The sequence below is a fragment of the Hippopotamus amphibius genome, chromosome 17 (genome assembly GCF_030028045.1).
Source record: "Hippopotamus amphibius kiboko isolate mHipAmp2 chromosome 17, mHipAmp2.hap2, whole genome shotgun sequence".
Taxonomy (NCBI): Eukaryota; Metazoa; Chordata; class Mammalia; order Artiodactyla; family Hippopotamidae; genus Hippopotamus; species Hippopotamus amphibius.
This window is the reverse complement of record NC_080202.1, coordinates 20,498,035-20,514,282: the sequence shown is the minus strand read 5'-3', so window position 1 is coordinate 20,514,282 and position 16,248 is coordinate 20,498,035. Positions and strand designations below refer to the sequence as shown.

Genomic DNA, 16,248 nt, shown 5'->3' with positions numbered 1-16,248 from the left:
ATACGAATGTAATTCACTATAGAGCAAATATAGTTCCACTGAGACAGCATGTGATTTTTTTCTCAATAACTTAGGGTCTCGCAGGGCCTCTGGCTTATTACTAAACACATCAGTTATCTCAGCACGGAGGTATGCAGAGGTAAAATTAAAGTGTGCAGGTGACAGCGATCAGGCATCCCTAGGACAGGACACGACACAGGAGCACTTATTCACATACCTGTGCCAGCCTGACGAGCAATGACTACCACCTTGGAGGTCCTTCTAGGTGATGGATCGTATAAGTAATTTTATTTCATCCTCCATGTCTTATGTGATAAACATTGTTTTCGCTTTATGAATGAGACAACTGGCGTTCACAGAGGTTAAGTGCCTCTGTGAGGCACTTCTGGCTACACAGCTAGTAAAGGGCAGGAGTGAGGTGTGAATTTAGGCCCAACTCCAGAGCTGGGATGGTTACCCAGTAAGCTGGATAACCCATGCCACACTTCAAATGACAGGCTATAGAGCAGGCTTCAGAAAGAATTCTTCTAAAAAGTCAGAAAGGCCACTTATGGAGGTGACCAGTCCTGTCCCTTGAGTGGAGACCTACTTTGCTGCTGGCTGTCCCACAGAATACTTCCTTGTCCCAAACACAGAACCCTAGACCAAGACTTCAGTAAAACACACAAGACAATTTCATTAAAAAAAAAAAAAGAAAGAAAGAAAGAGAAAAAGACCATTTCACGAAAAGCAGTGCACCCCACAGAAACAATGCAAAAGCTCTCAGAGTAGGCACGGCAGCAGATGTGGCTGGTCCTGCTGCACAGGAAAACCCACGCCAGAAAGGAAACCCCGTGTCTCATGAAATAAGCAGAGCCCCAAGAAGAGCTGGTCTTCATTCCTTAAGCTTCCTCTCTTTCCAGAATAAAAGGAGACCCAAGTCACCCTGTCACAGGAAGCCTGGCTCTGTCACCAACTCTCAGAGCTACTTTGGGGCAGGTCACAGAAACTCAGAAGTTACTTCATACACCCACCTGACCTCAAGAAAAACAGCAGATGAACCGCTCTAGATAAATGTTTCAGACATCATTCACATAAGAAAACAAAGGACGACCAACAGAGGCTATAGAACTCACCTAAGATTCTACAGTTTGCTGGTGGCAGAGCTGGGCCTAGATCTCAGGCCTTTCCACCAGGTCACACTGTCTCCTCCCTGCCTTTACTGCCCCATGAGAAACACCTTCTGCGTCTCAACTCTTCCTTCCCCAAACTCCTCCAGCCAACTTGCACAGGCCACCAACATTGTACCCTATCAGACCTCACAGGGAAGGAGCAGAAAGCAGGACCAGAGCAGCGTCCTTACCAGCATGGGCTGCACCGGGGTCATCAGTGCAGCCTGCACCCTCAGAGCTCGTCTCTGGCCTGGCTCCTCCTCCACCTCCTGCTCGTTGCGCAGGACCCGCTCCACGACATCCTGCAGGTTGCGCGAGGCTTTGAAGGCTTCATAGGCATTGGGGTCTAGGGCATCTAGCCTGCCAAGGCCGACAGGAGCAAGGAAACAAAAACCACTGCCTGTGACCTTATTGCTTTGGATACCAGTCTGTCCTCAGAGAGAGGAGGGATCCCAATATATGGGGAAGGGGTTATGTTCTATTGTCTAAAGATTTTCACAGGAGAAAAAGCTCTTGTAAAACTCAGCTCTTTTCAGATACTGTGCTACATGGATGCTGCCCTAGCAAAGAGGCGGCTGGAATGGGCAAACAACTCATCCAATACTTTTTGATCATATTCCATATGTTTGACTGTAATAACTCTGTGAGAAGGGTACTATTATCTCCATTTAACATATAAGAAAATGGAGGCTGAGCTAGGTCAGGTGATGGGTCCCACAGGAAGTAAGAAGGTAGAATCAGGATTCAAATCCAAATCAGGGCTCCAAAGTCCTGTCACCAGCTGACAACAAAGGAAGTGGGCAGCTTTGCCTATCAGAGGACCCGGTACTTACACATGTTTTGCACCCGAGTTCATCTTCAGATCATGTTTGATCAGCCTGATGATGCACTTAAGGTCATTGGCTGTGCACCTAGAGGGATGAGGCACATTCAACTTAGGTTCTGAAAAGCTCTGGACTCCCAAACCTTCCTTCCCTAGTGATTCCATCTCCCCAGACCCAACCCCACAGGGCAGCACCCTGACCTGGCGGCAATGTCCTGCAGGGCCTGTTGCTGCTCGTCCTCCTTGGTGAGCTTGGAGAGCCGCAGGAGGAACTCATCCACCTCCTGGATGGTAAGGAGGCTCTTCGCAGCTGGGGGGAAAGACTTGCTCTGCTCGAAGAAGACTCTGATTGTCTCTGACACATCACCCTGTCTCCAAAAACCAAAATGCCACTGCAGCAACCCCAGAGTGGCCAAGTGTAACCCCCAAGCCCCCAGGACTAAAGGTGAATCAGAGATTTTAATCACTGCTCTTGTCTCCAACTCATACATATCGCCTCACTTCTTAGAGAACCTATCCCACCCACAGCTCCTGGAAAGGGCACCTCTATCCACCACAGGATCTGGCCGCCTGTCTTATCTGAGACGTGATGCAAGAACAAATCCAGGGCCAAGCCAGTTTGAGTCCTGTTAAAATCTCAACTAAGAGACAGATATGGTCATCAGCTAACGGGGGTGCTTGGATAGAAACTTTCCACGGTGCCAAGGCTGGAGTCATGAATAAACCAAAACTGAATGGTAAGCCCAAGTTATGGGGGAAGAAAGTCAGAAAAAAATAGGGTCTAGAACAAGAGCCAGTGGAGAGATGGTGGGAAGTCTCAGATCCTGCCCCTTGAAGTCTACGCCTCTCGGGCTCAGCAGTAGTATAAGTTCAGTCCTCAGACCTTGTGAAACTAACAGCTGTAGCCTCCCATTCAGCTCCTCTCATAATGAGAGCCTGCTCAAGTGGGTTTCAGTTTCCTAAAACACAGTATGTGCCCCACCAGAAAAAAGAGGGTATAGGTATTTGGTTTGGTAGAACCCCACCTGGAATCCACCTGCCCTCCCCTTCCTCTGACCTGCTCTAGGTCTCGTGCCATATCATCTGAATTGCAGTTAAAAATGCGGCTGAAAAGCTTCACAATCTGCTTATCATTCAAGTTGTAAACACTCTTAATAACACCCGGCAGCAGCAGCTTCACCGTTAGGTACACGTCACCGCGGAAACCATCTGGAAGAGACAAGAAAGAAACCTTTCTTGAGAAATGGAGCTCAAACAGGTAAATAAATAAACTCAAGGAACCAAGAGATGCCTACTTCGCTGCCCCTGCTGCCACAAGACCACAAGGTAGGATGTGCATTTCACTATGGCAGCAGAGGCCATGGCACTGGTGGCTGGTGGTTCATGTGTCTACCTCCCTTTTAGCCCCTGGATGAACTCCTGCAGGGCAGAGTCACGCCTTTCACTGCACTGTCCCCCGTGATGAGCATATTACAGATACTCAACGATCATTTGTTAAACCAATGAAAGAAACACAGTTGGAAGATTCTATTCTAAGCTGTGCAAGTGGTTCACAAAAACCTAAACAAACATGCAGGAGAGTGAATTTTCCTCTTGGTCAAATGAGACAGGTTCTTCTGGCCTCCTAGAGGGCAGAGTAAAGGAAGAGGAAAAATGCCAATGTGTTTTGAGTAGAACTGGCTATACACTTTGCAGGGCCCAGTACAAAATTAAAACGTGGGCTCTTTGTTCAAAAGTGTTAAGAATTTCAAGACGGCAATCGCAGAGCATTAAATCAAGTGTGAGGCCCTGTGCAACCGTACAGTTCATGTGCCCAGGAAGCCAGCTATGACTCTGAGCTCTTTACAGAAGCCCACCCAGGATGCTCGAGGCCCCACCTCCTGCCGAGCCCTTGTGAAGAAAGTCCTGGATGATCTGGGTTTTCGTGTTGTAGCTGGGATTTTCAGCCACCATGGCACACAACTTCCGAAACTCGCGTAGCAGACAATCCTTGTGCTTAGGGTCACATTTGCTTGAGGACAGACTTGTCTTAGGGGTAGGGCTTGAGCGGGCTTCCCCAGAGTTGTTGGGCTTGGCTGTTGGAAAGAGTAAAAGGGAGAGAGAAACAGCAGAAATGATTCATTTTGCCTTGCTGAGAAGGAAGGGAAACTAACAGGCACTCTGCTAGTGCTCTACATGTAGCTTCACTTAAGCCCCCCAAAAGAGCCCTTTGGGGGTAGATATCATTATACCCATTTTATGGGTAAAAAAATGGAGGTCAAGTTATTTCCCCAAATCTCACAACTATTAATAGTAAAAGAATAATGGCCTCGCACTGAAGTAGAGGACCAGCTGATATGCACCTTTTTATATGAGTGCTTCACAGAAGAATAAGGGCCATTTTCATTCCAAGAGTGGTCAGGACGATCTCAGAGCAATTGTCAAGTTGAACCCAGAAAAGTTGGGATCAGGAAGGGGGAAGAAATCAAGGGACATGTAGTCAATCTGAAACCACTGCTACTGAAGATTGTTGGAACTGGAAAAAGCCTTAAAAATTACCTAGTTCCATCTCTTCCTATTGATGAGGAGACCAAGGCCTGAGGAGAGAAGACATTCCCAGTCCCCTACCACTCCCACCCACCCCCATCACCACTTTTTCTTTCTCAGTGTAAAAACAAAAGGTAGGCAACTAGGGCTTTCCTCCAGACACCCCAAATAACTGTACAACTCTTGAGTGATCTTCTTTTACCTCCTTGTGACCATTTACAAAGTAAATTTCATTCTGTAAAGCTGCAGCAGAGCCATTAGCAAGCTGTCTGCTGATGTAAGCGTCTTCTTGCCTGGGTTTCGTAATTATAAATCTATCCTCATCTCTGACCTGGAGTCTAGAGGGTGTCAGGGGACAAAATCTCCAAAGTGTCACTGTTCAGCAGCTTGAAGAACTAGAACACCCCACGTCTCTCAAATTCCCTCCCTAGAACCCGGGCCCTTCCAGAAACACACTGCCCCTACTGCCACCTGGATTCTTCCCTGTTACTCTCTTTGGCTTACCATCAGACAAAAACCAAGCAAACCTCAGTTTTAAAATAATAAAAAAAATCCCAGAGAGTCAGGCATTGTTTTTGCAATTTTATCTCCTTTATTCCTTGTGAGACACCGTGCGGTCAACAAGGCATGTGTTGCCATTCCCACTTCACAGATGATGCCACAGAGGTTCATATCGGGACCCAGGTCTTCTGACCTCAAGTCCGGACTTCTTTCACTCACACAGAGCAACCTCCCCAAACGACTCCTGAGCCCATGGGTTTTGACTTTATTTTCTTTAGCTGAGGCAGTCACAAGAATGTCTCCAAATAAAAGAGGTAACAGGTTGTAGGGTAAAAGAGCACAAGTGCTAGAGTTAAACAGACTTCGGTGTAAATGCTAACTCCAGAATGATGCTGACCATCAGCTTTCTCATTCATGAAATGGGCCTAAAAGTGCTTCCCAACGTTAAATGAAGAACAAATGAAACCACGCATGCAAAAGCCCCCAGCCCAATGCTATCTGCTACACAAGGCCATGCAGGACACCTCCCTTCTTCTCTACTTTCATCTCCAGCTTGGGCAAGTTCAGGGATGCGATTTCTAAAGACTCTTCCATTATCAAAAAACAAGGAAGTAAAAAAAAAAAAGAAAACAAAAAATAAAAATAAAAAAAAGAAAACAAAACAAAAAAAAAACAAGGAAGTAAAGGGAAGGTTATAACAATCATGTCTGATCCAGGTAAACTACTTCAAGGGGAAAAAGTCTTGACAAAACAAACATCTTTTTGCTGCAGCAGAGATTAAAATATACAAAGAAATACTAGACAAGTGGAGCACTGAGAATTAGCCATCACCTCTCTGCTCAGATGGAAGCAGATTACAGTTGACCCTGAACAACACGGGTTTGAACTGCATGGATACACCTATATGCAGATGTTTTTTCAATAGCAAGTTAAGTACTATACACTCTGCCGTTGACTGAATCCACGGATGCAGAACTGAGGGTACGGTGGAAACGTGGCTATGCCTCAGATAAGGAGGGCAGACTATAAATCACATTTGGATTTTCAACTGTGCAGAGGGTCTGGAGCCCCTAATGCCCATGTTGTTCAAAGTTAACTGTATTAAGGACGCTAGAGAGCACAGAATGTTCACTCTTAACCAGAGTCCCAAACAGGAGAGCGAAGTGAAAGGACTCAAGTAGCCCTAACCTATCTTACCTGAAAAGCCAGAGAATTTCCGGGGATTGTTATTAGTGACGTGTGAAGCACCTTTCACTGGAGATGTCACCTGGCCGGTGGCTGTCAACTTAGCCTGGACAACAGCTTTCTTCTTTGGCGTGCTTGCTGCCTTGGAAGACAGATCTGTAGAAGGGAAAATATCCTTCAGTGAAAGACGCCTGAGAAAGCTTCCAAAAATCTGTCAAATGCTCTTACAGCCTGGCTACGTGACTACCACAGTATTAACCCGATACTGACTGCTGGCCGGCTTGTCTTCTTGAGTGCAGGTAGTGGGAACAGGGCACTGGGGAGAGGGTGTTCATGGGACAAAAGACCCAGTTACTCTTTACTTTCATTAGTAACTTAGATTTTCATCAACACTCTCCACTCCTTATCACACATATAATAATCTCCAGATTATTTAGAGGAAATCAGAAATCATGTCTCAACAGATAAAATGTGGGGACCTCAGCTTATGGAATTAGCCCCAATTTATAGATAAGAAAGTAAAATGAAGATGGATAAACAGAGCATGTTGATTTGGTATGGGCAGGAAAACTTCCAGCTGCTGAGTTATTTGAGTCATGTGACAGTTTAATTCCACCTTGTATTTCTCTTCCTCTGAATGAGATGGGTCAAAAAGTAACAAAGGCTGAGGCCAATGGCTAAGGCTGGGCAGGGCAGGAGGGGAGATTCAGAAAAAAAATTTATGAGTAGTTTTCTCCTCTGGAAGTCTTTTTTCCTCTCAAAGAACAAAGACAGATGACTATTTTAGAGTCTTCCTACACTGACCAGAGCTAAATTTAATTGAAGATATGAATATTACTTTATAGATGAAGACACTGAAGGTCAGAAAAGACTAATTGGATTTGTAAGTATCAGTGTAAGATTTCTAAAGTACAGGCACATGTGAATATGCATGTATGTGTGTACATATATGTATCTGTATATGTGTATGTTTTTGTGTATATACAAACATATTTTCTAGTTCTATCTGCTGAAAGGGCTTAAAAGCAAGGACACGGAGCATCCAGATTTTGGTCTCTAATGCCATTTCCCCACTAATAGGAACAAGGACTCTTCAGAGAAATGGCTGATTCCAGGGCTGAGACAGGATACACACAAGGTAAGCCTAAGAGCAAGCGTACTGTTATGCCAGAGAGTAATGAAGTACTTTAGAACATTTTTTTTAAAGTGATGCGGGCATCCAACAGAAACTAGCACAAAGGGGCTCCCAACTGGCCAAATACGTGACAATTTAGTAGTAAATTAATAAAATACAGTACAATTATAAGCCACCTGGAAAAAGCAGTAGTAATCTATGAGTCCATACAGATAATAAACTGATAGATAAAAGGGGGTAGTGGTAGGTACTCTATTCTTCAAAAAAGTCCACGTCATAAAAGAAAAAGAAAGACCATGGAAACGTTCCAGATTAAAGGAGGCCAGACGTGACAACTAAATGCAACACCCGTCTTAGAGGAGGATTCCACACTGCAAAGAGAGAAAAGCTATAAAAGATATTATCTGATCAACCGAAAAACTAGAATACAGATGGTAGATTGAAGTATTATGTCAAGGATAAATTTACTGTTTGATAACTGTATTATGGTCAAGGTATCCTATTCTTAAGATACACACATTGACGTATTTAAAGGCAAAGGGCCATGACGTATGCAACTTACGCTCAAATAGTTCAGGGGAAAAAAACTGCCTGTGTGAAAGGAGAAGAGTGAGAGAGAGAGAACACACACACGAACACAAATGATAAAGCAAAGAGCAAACTGTTAACGACAGGTAAATCTGAGGGAATTCCCCAGCGGTCCAGTGGTAAGCATTCCGAGCTCTCACGGCCCAGGGTCTGGTTGGGGAACTGAGATCCCACAAGCTATTTGGCCAAACAAGCAAAAAAAAGGTAAATCTGAATATGAGCATTCTTTGTACTATTTTTATTCTTGCAACTCTTCTGTGAGTTTGAAGTTAAAACAAAGAAAGACAGCAAGACAGACAGGAAGAAATTGGGCTCTACTCATCCCTTTTCCTCTCAGTACCAATAAGATGAGAAAGTAGTATTCTCCACCCCACCTGCAATGTGCTGGCTTATCTGTTCTTTCTCGTTATCTTCCAGCTCTTCCCAGCCTTCCAGCTCTGTGAGGTCCTCGATTTTTTTTGTGGTGGCCCGGGCCCGCTCCAGTTTCTCAAACATGCATTTAATGTGGTACCACTCTTTCATATCGCCCCCTGACTCTGAAAAGGGATTGGGCACCACTTTGCCGATTCGGCATACACCCTTTACAATTTTTTCCTTGCATTTTTTACAGCCGGCTGTGCCACGCTTGGCATAGTCCACACAGAACCGTTGCTCTGCCATCTCACAGGAGCGGCTGCAGAGTCCCACATGCGACCCTGGCAAAAAAACAAGGCAGGTGGCACGTGGTCTTAGATTGTTTTCCTGGAATGACAGAACAGGCTTTCTTCTCTGGAGGAGGCGGTGTCCACGAAGAACTGTTTCTGACCACTGGCTGAACTGTCTTATGCCAGGCCAGTGATGTTGTTCTCGGAATAGGCACAGTTCTTTTTGGCCGAGTACACGGAGAGTTGGTGGGAAGAGGATCTTAAAAGCCAAAGTCATACAGCTGCATGAAAAGGTGAGAGGTAGAAAAGTGAGTTATTAACAAGGAGGCAGGCTTCTAATTTCCTCAAAGGCTGACATCCTAACACAATCCAGGCTGACCAATCAAACATTTCCCAAAGTATGAAAGATTAATTGCTTACAGGATGAAGCGTTCCAACACAGGAAAATTCAGTTTGCAAAAGGATGTTCAATTATCTAATGTACACACATGGATCTAGTCAGTCACAATCAAGAGAATGCAAATAACATAAAGCCTTTTCTCAGGCCATCAGCAACCCCTAATCCTTAAAATGGATGCTGACCCTTAAGTACCATAAGATCCTCAAGTTTCTTTTGAATCATCAAGAAAAATTACACTGGGAGTTCCCCGGTTGTCCAGTGGTTAGGACCCAGCGCTTTCACACCATGGCCTGGGGTTCATCCACTGGTAGGGGAACTGAGATCCCACAAGCCGCACGGCGAGACTTAAAAAAAAAAAAAAATTACATTATGTTTGTCAAGTTTTTAATGTGAAGTATAAAATATATGCCATCCTCAGAAAATAATTAAGCCACTATATACATTTGAGCCCTACTTTGAGAGGCAACTGAACAGAGCCTAAAACCAGACTGCCTGGTTTCAAATCTTAGCTCATTGGCTGTGTGACCTTGGTAGGTTACTTAACCTCTCGGTTCCTTAATTTCAACTGTAAGATGTGGATAATAATAGTACCTAACTCAAAGGGCTGTCATCCCAAGAATAAAGCCCTCATAATCAATGAAGCGGCTATTCTTTAAGCAGAGGCTTCCTATGGGCTACTGGCCTGGTTATAATTCAGCAACTTGAATCGGGGAATGCTGAAGTAACTGGACAGCAAGAATCAAAGGAAGTGATCTATCAATTCAAATCCTGTTTCAGGATTTATATCCTGAAGGTATCCTCCACATTCTTTTATCCATATTTTCTAAAGTATCCTCATAGTTCCAACTTTAAACAGACTGGAAGTGATTTTCAGCCTGCACGGGGCTTTGTAGTGAAATAGCTACTGGGTGATAAAGAAAAGCAGGCTTTACTTACTGTAGTGCAACGTGACGCAGAGGACAGCAGCTAACTGGGAATCACAAGTGTGACCGTGCAGTTCTGGGACTAGGTTATCTCTGAGAATTCCCTTAACTCCCCTCTTTGCTTATTTCTAAGACAGAGGAAAGAATACCTACCTCCTCAGGGGATGGCTGGAAAATTAAAATGAGTCCATGGATGGGCTGATGGGGGGTGTGTGTGAACTCCCTGAAAACGTATACAAAAGGTGCACATTCAGCATTGTACATTATTAGGGAGAGACCATCATGATTTTAACGAAACTCGCAAAGGGCTCTACAACCCCCAAAAGTTGAAGAACCGCAGAGGTGAGGTATGTGAAAGCACGGCAGGCCCGTAAGAGGCGCTCAGTACAAGTCAGGGTTCCCCACCTTCCTTGGAGAGCGATTTATGAAGCCCCCCTCCTTCCTGCCCTCCTCTCCCCCCACCGCCCCCCAGGACGACAGGAGCCGAGGGGAGAGGACCTGGCGGCGCCCTACTCTCCGCAGGGCCCAGGAGGCGCTGGGCCACGAGGAGGCACAAAGCCGCCCGGCTCACAGCCCCCACGGCCGCCGCTCAGCATTTCACCAAAGGGAACCGAGAAGGAAGCCGCTGAGGCCTGAACGCAGCCGGGCCGGGAAGTGAAAGCCCCGCGGCCGCTTTCCCCGGAAGGCCTCCCCGCGAGGCGATCGGGAGTGGGCGCGGGCTGCGGGCCAGGGGCGGGCACCGGGAGGGGCGGCTCGAATCGGGCCGGAGGGGCCGCCAGGGCACAGCCCGGCCTTGGGCTGAAGGCGACGCGGCGGGAAGGGAAAGCCTCTGGAGCTCCCTCCGAAACGCACCGACTTCGGCGCGGCGGGTGGGCAGCCCCGGCCCGAGCAGCCCCGCGGGGGCCCGGGCGGCGGGCGGGGGCGCCCTGCCTCCCCGGCGCGGCCCCGTGGGGGTCCCGGGAGCCACCCCCCGTGGGCTCCCGGGGGGCCGCCACGTCACGGAGGGTGTGCCCCGGGGCTCCGCCGGAGGGCGGGAGCGGGAGGAGGTCAGGGGGCTGGCTCCCAGTCGCCCCGAGCCTCGGAACCCCGGCGGCCCCTCTCCCCGCTGCCCGGCCCCGCCGCGCCGCCCCTCACCTGCCTTCCCGGCTCCGGCGCCACCTCAGGCCTCGGACCAGGCACCCACAGGCCGCGCGCAGCCACGACGGTTGCAGCGCCTGTCTCTTTAAATCCGGGTCCTTGAGCTGCCGCAGCGCGCAGGCGCAGAGGGCCAGCCCCCGCGGCGCCACGCGTCCCCGCCCACCCCGCCGGCCACGTGAGGGGTGGGCCGGGTCCGCAGAGTCAGGCCTGGTACTCTGTTTTGGGGCGTGAGGGTTGCTTACCGACGGCCCCGGAAAGCTGAGATGCTGGGATGTGGCGGCGCTCGGAGGAATGCTGGGTACCCCCTGATTCGCTCCTAACGTTAGAGAGTATCTAGTCCTTAAAGGTACTGGCTGAAAAACTATATTGTGATGAGCTTGGGGAAGGCAGAGGTCGCGTTATTCAGTCTGTTTTTCTGTATTTCCTCTGTCTTCTGTCCCGCAAAGTGCCTAGCACATAGTAAGTATTCAAGCAATACTACTGAATTGAAAAGGGGCACTAGAGAGATATATAAAGGAGTGCTGGGTACAGTAAATCCTTGGTTGTGTATTGTTTAAGTGTATTTCTTTTAAACCTCAGGTCAACTTTTTGAGAGATTGGGGTGGCTCTTTTTACCCTGGCGATCCCGTGGTTAGGACTGGGCGCTTTTCCTGTCCAGGTCGGAGTCAATCCCTGGTAGGGGAACTAAAATCCGGCAACCCGGGGGCGGGGGTGGGGCGGCCGCACAGCCCCAAAAAGCAACCAAACAAATTGCAAAAGAATAGCAGGCTCAGAGGAGATGAGAGAGCTTGTTCAAAGTCTAGGAAAGGTAAACAACTGGGCATTGTTAGATAAGCAAAGATCACACCCAGGAGGGAGTTCTGTGCGATGTAAAAAGGATCATGGCCTTTGTTATGTAGGGGATGGAGATCCTTGAAGGGCCTTATGAAATAGTAAGGGAACCAATTAAAAGGTTTTCAGTGCTAGCTTGGGCAGAACTTTAACCAAAATGGACCCATACAGAGATTAGCGTGGTTCCCCTGCCCAAGGATGACATGCAAATTCGTGAAGAGGTGCATATTTTTAAGGAAATTATTTCTTTTTTGCCTTTTATTGTGTCTATATCAAGCCATTACGCTGTACACCTTAAACTTATACAGTGCTGTGTGTCAATTATATCTCAATTAAACGGGAAGAAAAAGGTTCTTGTGGTGACGACCCATGTTAGAGATGAAAGTGGCCTGAACAAGCTCAGTCAGTTGGAGTGGAGAGGAAGGTGCACTTTTGGATAAGCATTTAGATTTTAAATTATCTTCTAGATAAAGTGTTCCTTTGTCTGAAGATGTAATGAGGATGACTTGACTGAACAGGTAGATAATGGTGCCATCAACTGAAATAGAAAATGAGGGAGCAGGAGAAGGTGTTTGAGGTAAGAGGATGGATTTTGTTTTGGATGTATTGTTTGGTTGGTTGAGGCAAGCCATGAGGCCACTGTTTGAAGTGGGCAAAGTCTCTTATGTGTGGCAGAACGAACCGGTCTGGCGTTGGAAGGTCACCAGAAGCTCAAATCCGAACTCCCTCGGCTGAGTGATCCTGAACATAATCTCTCACTGCGTTTACCCCGGCGTTTTGAAAGTCCCCTTTATTGCATCTGTCTTTTTCTTATCCCTGTGCTGTCGACTGCTGTCATTTAGTCACGAGTGGCTGTTGAGCTCTTGAAATGGCCAGTCCAAATTGAGATGTGTTGTGGGGGAGGGATAAATTAGGAGTTTGGGGTTAACATATACACACCACTGTATATAAAATACATAAACAGGAAGGACCTACTGTGTAGCACAGGGAACTGTATTCAATATCTTGTAATAACCTACAATGGAAAAGAACCTGAAAAGAGAATATGTATATATACACACACATATATATGTATAACTGAATCAGTTTGCCATACACCTGAAACTAACACAACATTGTAAATCAGCTACACCTACGTTAAAAAAAAATCCAAATTGAGATGTGCTGTAAGTGTAAAATACAAACTGATTTTGAAGATGTTATCAAACAAAAAACGACTGTAAGATATCTCATTAATAATATTATGTTAATTGTGTGTTGAAGTGATATTTTGGATATGTTGGATTCAATAAAAATATATTATTCAAATAAATTTTTACTGTTTACTTTTTTGAAAATGTGGGGACAAGAGAATATAAAGCTGCAAACAGCGTATGCTGTACTTCTGTTGGATAGCACCACCCCAGACTTCAAACCTGTTTGTGAAGGGTGACATCTGTGCCTCCTGCACCTTTTTATCCTCTTTTTATCATTTAGCCTGGAACAGTAGTGGGTGCATAGCAGGCACTAGGCAAGTATTTATGAATACATGAATGAAGTCTGTGAGTGAATGGGATGAATGAATGAATGAATCTCTAAAAGTAATAAGCCTCCCTCAGAAGGATGTTCATTACGTTGTATCTTTGACAGTGGTAGATGTAAATGTGCAAAAACACTCAGGCTCTACATGCTTTTTTTTTTTTTTAAACTCTTTATTGGAATATGTTTGCTTTACACTCTTGTACCCGTCTCTGAGGTACACCAAAGTGAATCAGCTGCATCTACACACATATCCCCATATGCCCTCCCTCCCGCGACTTCCCCCCACCCTCCCCGTCCTGGCCCTCCAAGGCATCTCCCATGAAGTTGATCTCCTTTTGTTATACAGCAACTTCCCACTAGCTATCTATTTTACAGCTGGTAGTGTAAATATGTCTATGCTACTCTCTCACCTCGTCCCAACTTCCCCTTTGCCCCTCACCCCAGCCCCGTGTCCTCAAGTCCATTCTCTACTTCTGTATCTCCACTCTTGCCTGTCACTGGTTTCATCAGTACAGCCACTATGGAAAACAGTTTGGAGTTTCCTTAAAAAATCTACATGCTTTTACTTGATTAGAGCTCCAAGGAACCCTTAATGATCTTTGACTCAGACACCAGCTGTAAAATGGAACAAGGTGTGAAAGCTGGCAGTTGCATTTCCTTAGAGAAGTGGGAACTGCCATCAAGAAGGAGGTGGTGTGTGGTGGGAATAGCAGAGCTTTGGAGTCACACAGACTTGGCTTTGAACTATGTTCCACCGCTGGCTGTGTAACCTTCCTTTATTTTCTGAACTTCTCTGGGGCTCAGTTTTCATGGTGAGATGGGGATAAAAAATACCTCTTACGATTGTGTGTGACAATTAAATAACATGTATCAACTTGAAAACTGCTTGACACTTGGAGGTATTTCGCTAAAGTTACATTCCCCCTACTCCCCAGCCTGGATACATTCATGGCGCTGCAGAGTTGAATCATTCAGCTAGTCATCAATCAGCCCAGTATTTATTGAGTGCCTGCTCTGGGTTAGACACTATTCCAGGAACTGGAATACAGCAGTGAAACAAAATGGACAAAAATCCCTGCCCTCCTGGAGCTAACAGGTGAGCGTGGGAGAAAGGTAATAAACATTAAGGAAAATGCTTACTATGTGAAATGATGATGGGTGTTATGGAGAAAAAGAAAGAAGAGGACAGGAAGTGTCAGGCATGGCAGGATGGGAGTTGCAGTTTATTTATTTATATTTATTTTTTGGCGGCATTGGGTCTTCCTTGCTGCACACGGGCTTTCTCTAGTTGTGATCAGGGGCTACTCTTTGTTGCAGTGCGGTGGCTTCTCTTGTTGCGGGACACGGGCTTTAAGCACACGGGCTTCAGTAGTTGTGGCACTCGGGCTCAATAGTTGCGGCTCTCAGGCTCTAGAGCACAGGCTCAGTAGTTGTGGCTCATGAGCTTAGTTATCCTGAGGTATGTGGGATCTTCCGGGACCAGGGATCGAAACCATGTCCCTTGCATTGGCAGGTGGATTCTTAACCAGTGTGCCACCAGGGAAGTCCCGGAGTTGCAGTTTTAAATTGACAATTGAGTACACTTGACGGAATGAAGGAGAGAGCCAGGTGAAGAGGGAGCAGAAAAGGCCTAAGGATATCATGTGTCTGTCTTGTGGAGAGATCACAAGGAGATGGGTGTGTCTAGAGCAGCAGGAGTTAAGGCTGAGAACTAGAGATGAGGTTAGCAGGGGATCTGGAGACAGATCCTATCTTGAAAACCACTGTAAAGATGTTGGGTTTTATTGCAGGTGAAATGGGAAACTAGTGGGTTACACTGAGCAGAGAAGTAACATGATGTGATAGGTTTTAACAGGATTGCTGTCACTCTGCCTGCTGTGTTGAGAGACTGGGAGATGAGTTAGTTGGCTACTGTAAAAAGGGAAGAAATGAGGGCAGCTTGGGTGGTAACAGTGAAAGCAGTAAGTAATAACCGAAGGCGCATGGACCTCTAGGAGATCTGTGGATAGGCTCAGGGAGGTCCTTGAACCCCTTGAAATTTTATATAAGTATTTGTGTGTCAGTGCATTTTTGGAGGGAGAGCTTCTACTGGAGTCTCAAAGCAGTTACAGGATCCAAATCAAGAAAGACCTTGGTAGCAAATACACAGGGTACCTCCTGGCTATTCAAAGTCCCATGATTAAGTCTTTCCCTCAGACCTTGATCCTAAATCCTCCAGGGCACTGACCCTATTTGAGAGCCCCTCAGAGCTTCTGCCGCCCCCTTTAGGACTGTTTCATCCCTAACTTCCCGTTTTCACTCATCAGGATTGTTAAGAAGAAAAAAAAAATCACCGGGAGATGGGTAGATGATGTTCTTTTTTGTGCCACCCACTATGGAAGCTTGGAAGCCACAGGCAGTAATAGGGAAAAGGCTTCACACCTGCCTGGAGACGGTGTGGGGGCACTCTTGAGGCTAGTTTGCACTCAGTGGATTCCTTTTTTAATAAGCTCTGGTCTATGAATCACATAAATCTCAGCACTGAGAGCTGATTTTACGGTTTGGTTTGCTTAATAGTCACACAATTAAAATCAGTTGTAAAAAATGGTGGTGGTGTTTGCCAGGATAAATATTTAAAAGGGAACAGCTGTAGGAAGATGTAATAATTCATATGATCTTCCTTCACAATAAAGGCTGTGGAGGTTGGCTTTTTTTTTTTTTTTTGGCTGTGCTGCGTGGCATGCGGGATCTTAATTCCCTGACCAGGGATCAAACCTGTGCCCCCCGCAGTGGCAGAGCAGAGCCTTAACCACTGGACTGCCAGGAAGTCCCTGGAGGTTGGTTCTTAACCAGAGGGGTTTTTTTCCCTCTCCTTTGAACATCTTTGTGCTGTAGCTGCCAGGT

At 46.3% G+C, this 16,248-nt stretch overlaps 1 protein-coding gene, 1 long non-coding RNA gene and 1 other non-coding gene across 15 annotated transcripts in view; 2 read left to right on the top strand and 1 right to left on the bottom strand.

Annotated features, from left to right (window-relative positions):
- LIG3 (DNA ligase 3) overlaps positions 1-11,122 on the bottom strand; it is a 33,999-nt gene extending 22,877 nt beyond the window's left edge. For 5 of the 13 annotated variants that reach the window (XR_009049898.1, XR_009049897.1, XR_009049896.1 and 2 more), the window contains exons 1-8: positions 10,030-10,189; positions 8,284-8,834; positions 6,199-6,342; positions 3,852-4,049; positions 3,032-3,183; positions 2,176-2,342; positions 1,985-2,062; positions 1,343-1,511 (exon numbers count right to left, since the gene is read on the bottom strand). Coding sequence is in view for 10 of the 13 variants with exons in the window: in XM_057714217.1 (XP_057570200.1) it covers positions 1,343-1,511; positions 1,985-2,062; positions 2,176-2,342; positions 3,032-3,183; positions 3,852-4,049; positions 6,199-6,342; positions 8,284-8,830 (1,455 nt within the window). In the remaining 3 variants the exon portion in view is untranslated. Of the gene's footprint in view, positions 1-1,342; positions 1,512-1,984; positions 2,063-2,175; positions 2,343-3,031; positions 3,184-3,851; positions 4,050-6,198; positions 6,343-8,283; positions 8,835-8,973; positions 9,029-9,135; positions 9,298-10,029; positions 10,191-11,010 lie in introns of those variants that run through there. The other 8 variants (XM_057714216.1, XM_057714220.1, XM_057714212.1 and 5 more) reach the window with 7 other exon arrangements.
- A 102-nt stretch (positions 11,123-11,224) lies between these two features.
- LOC130839783 (uncharacterized) lies at positions 11,225-13,036 on the top strand. Its single transcript, XR_009049900.1, has 3 exons — positions 11,225-11,359; positions 12,312-12,421; positions 12,520-13,036. It is a non-coding gene; the product is annotated as an uncharacterized LOC130839783 (long non-coding RNA).
- Positions 11,969-12,077, top strand: LOC130841077 (U6 spliceosomal RNA). The gene has a single exon (XR_009050120.1). It is a non-coding gene; the product is annotated as a U6 spliceosomal RNA (small nuclear RNA).
- Positions 13,037-16,248: the final 3,212 nt, after the last annotated feature.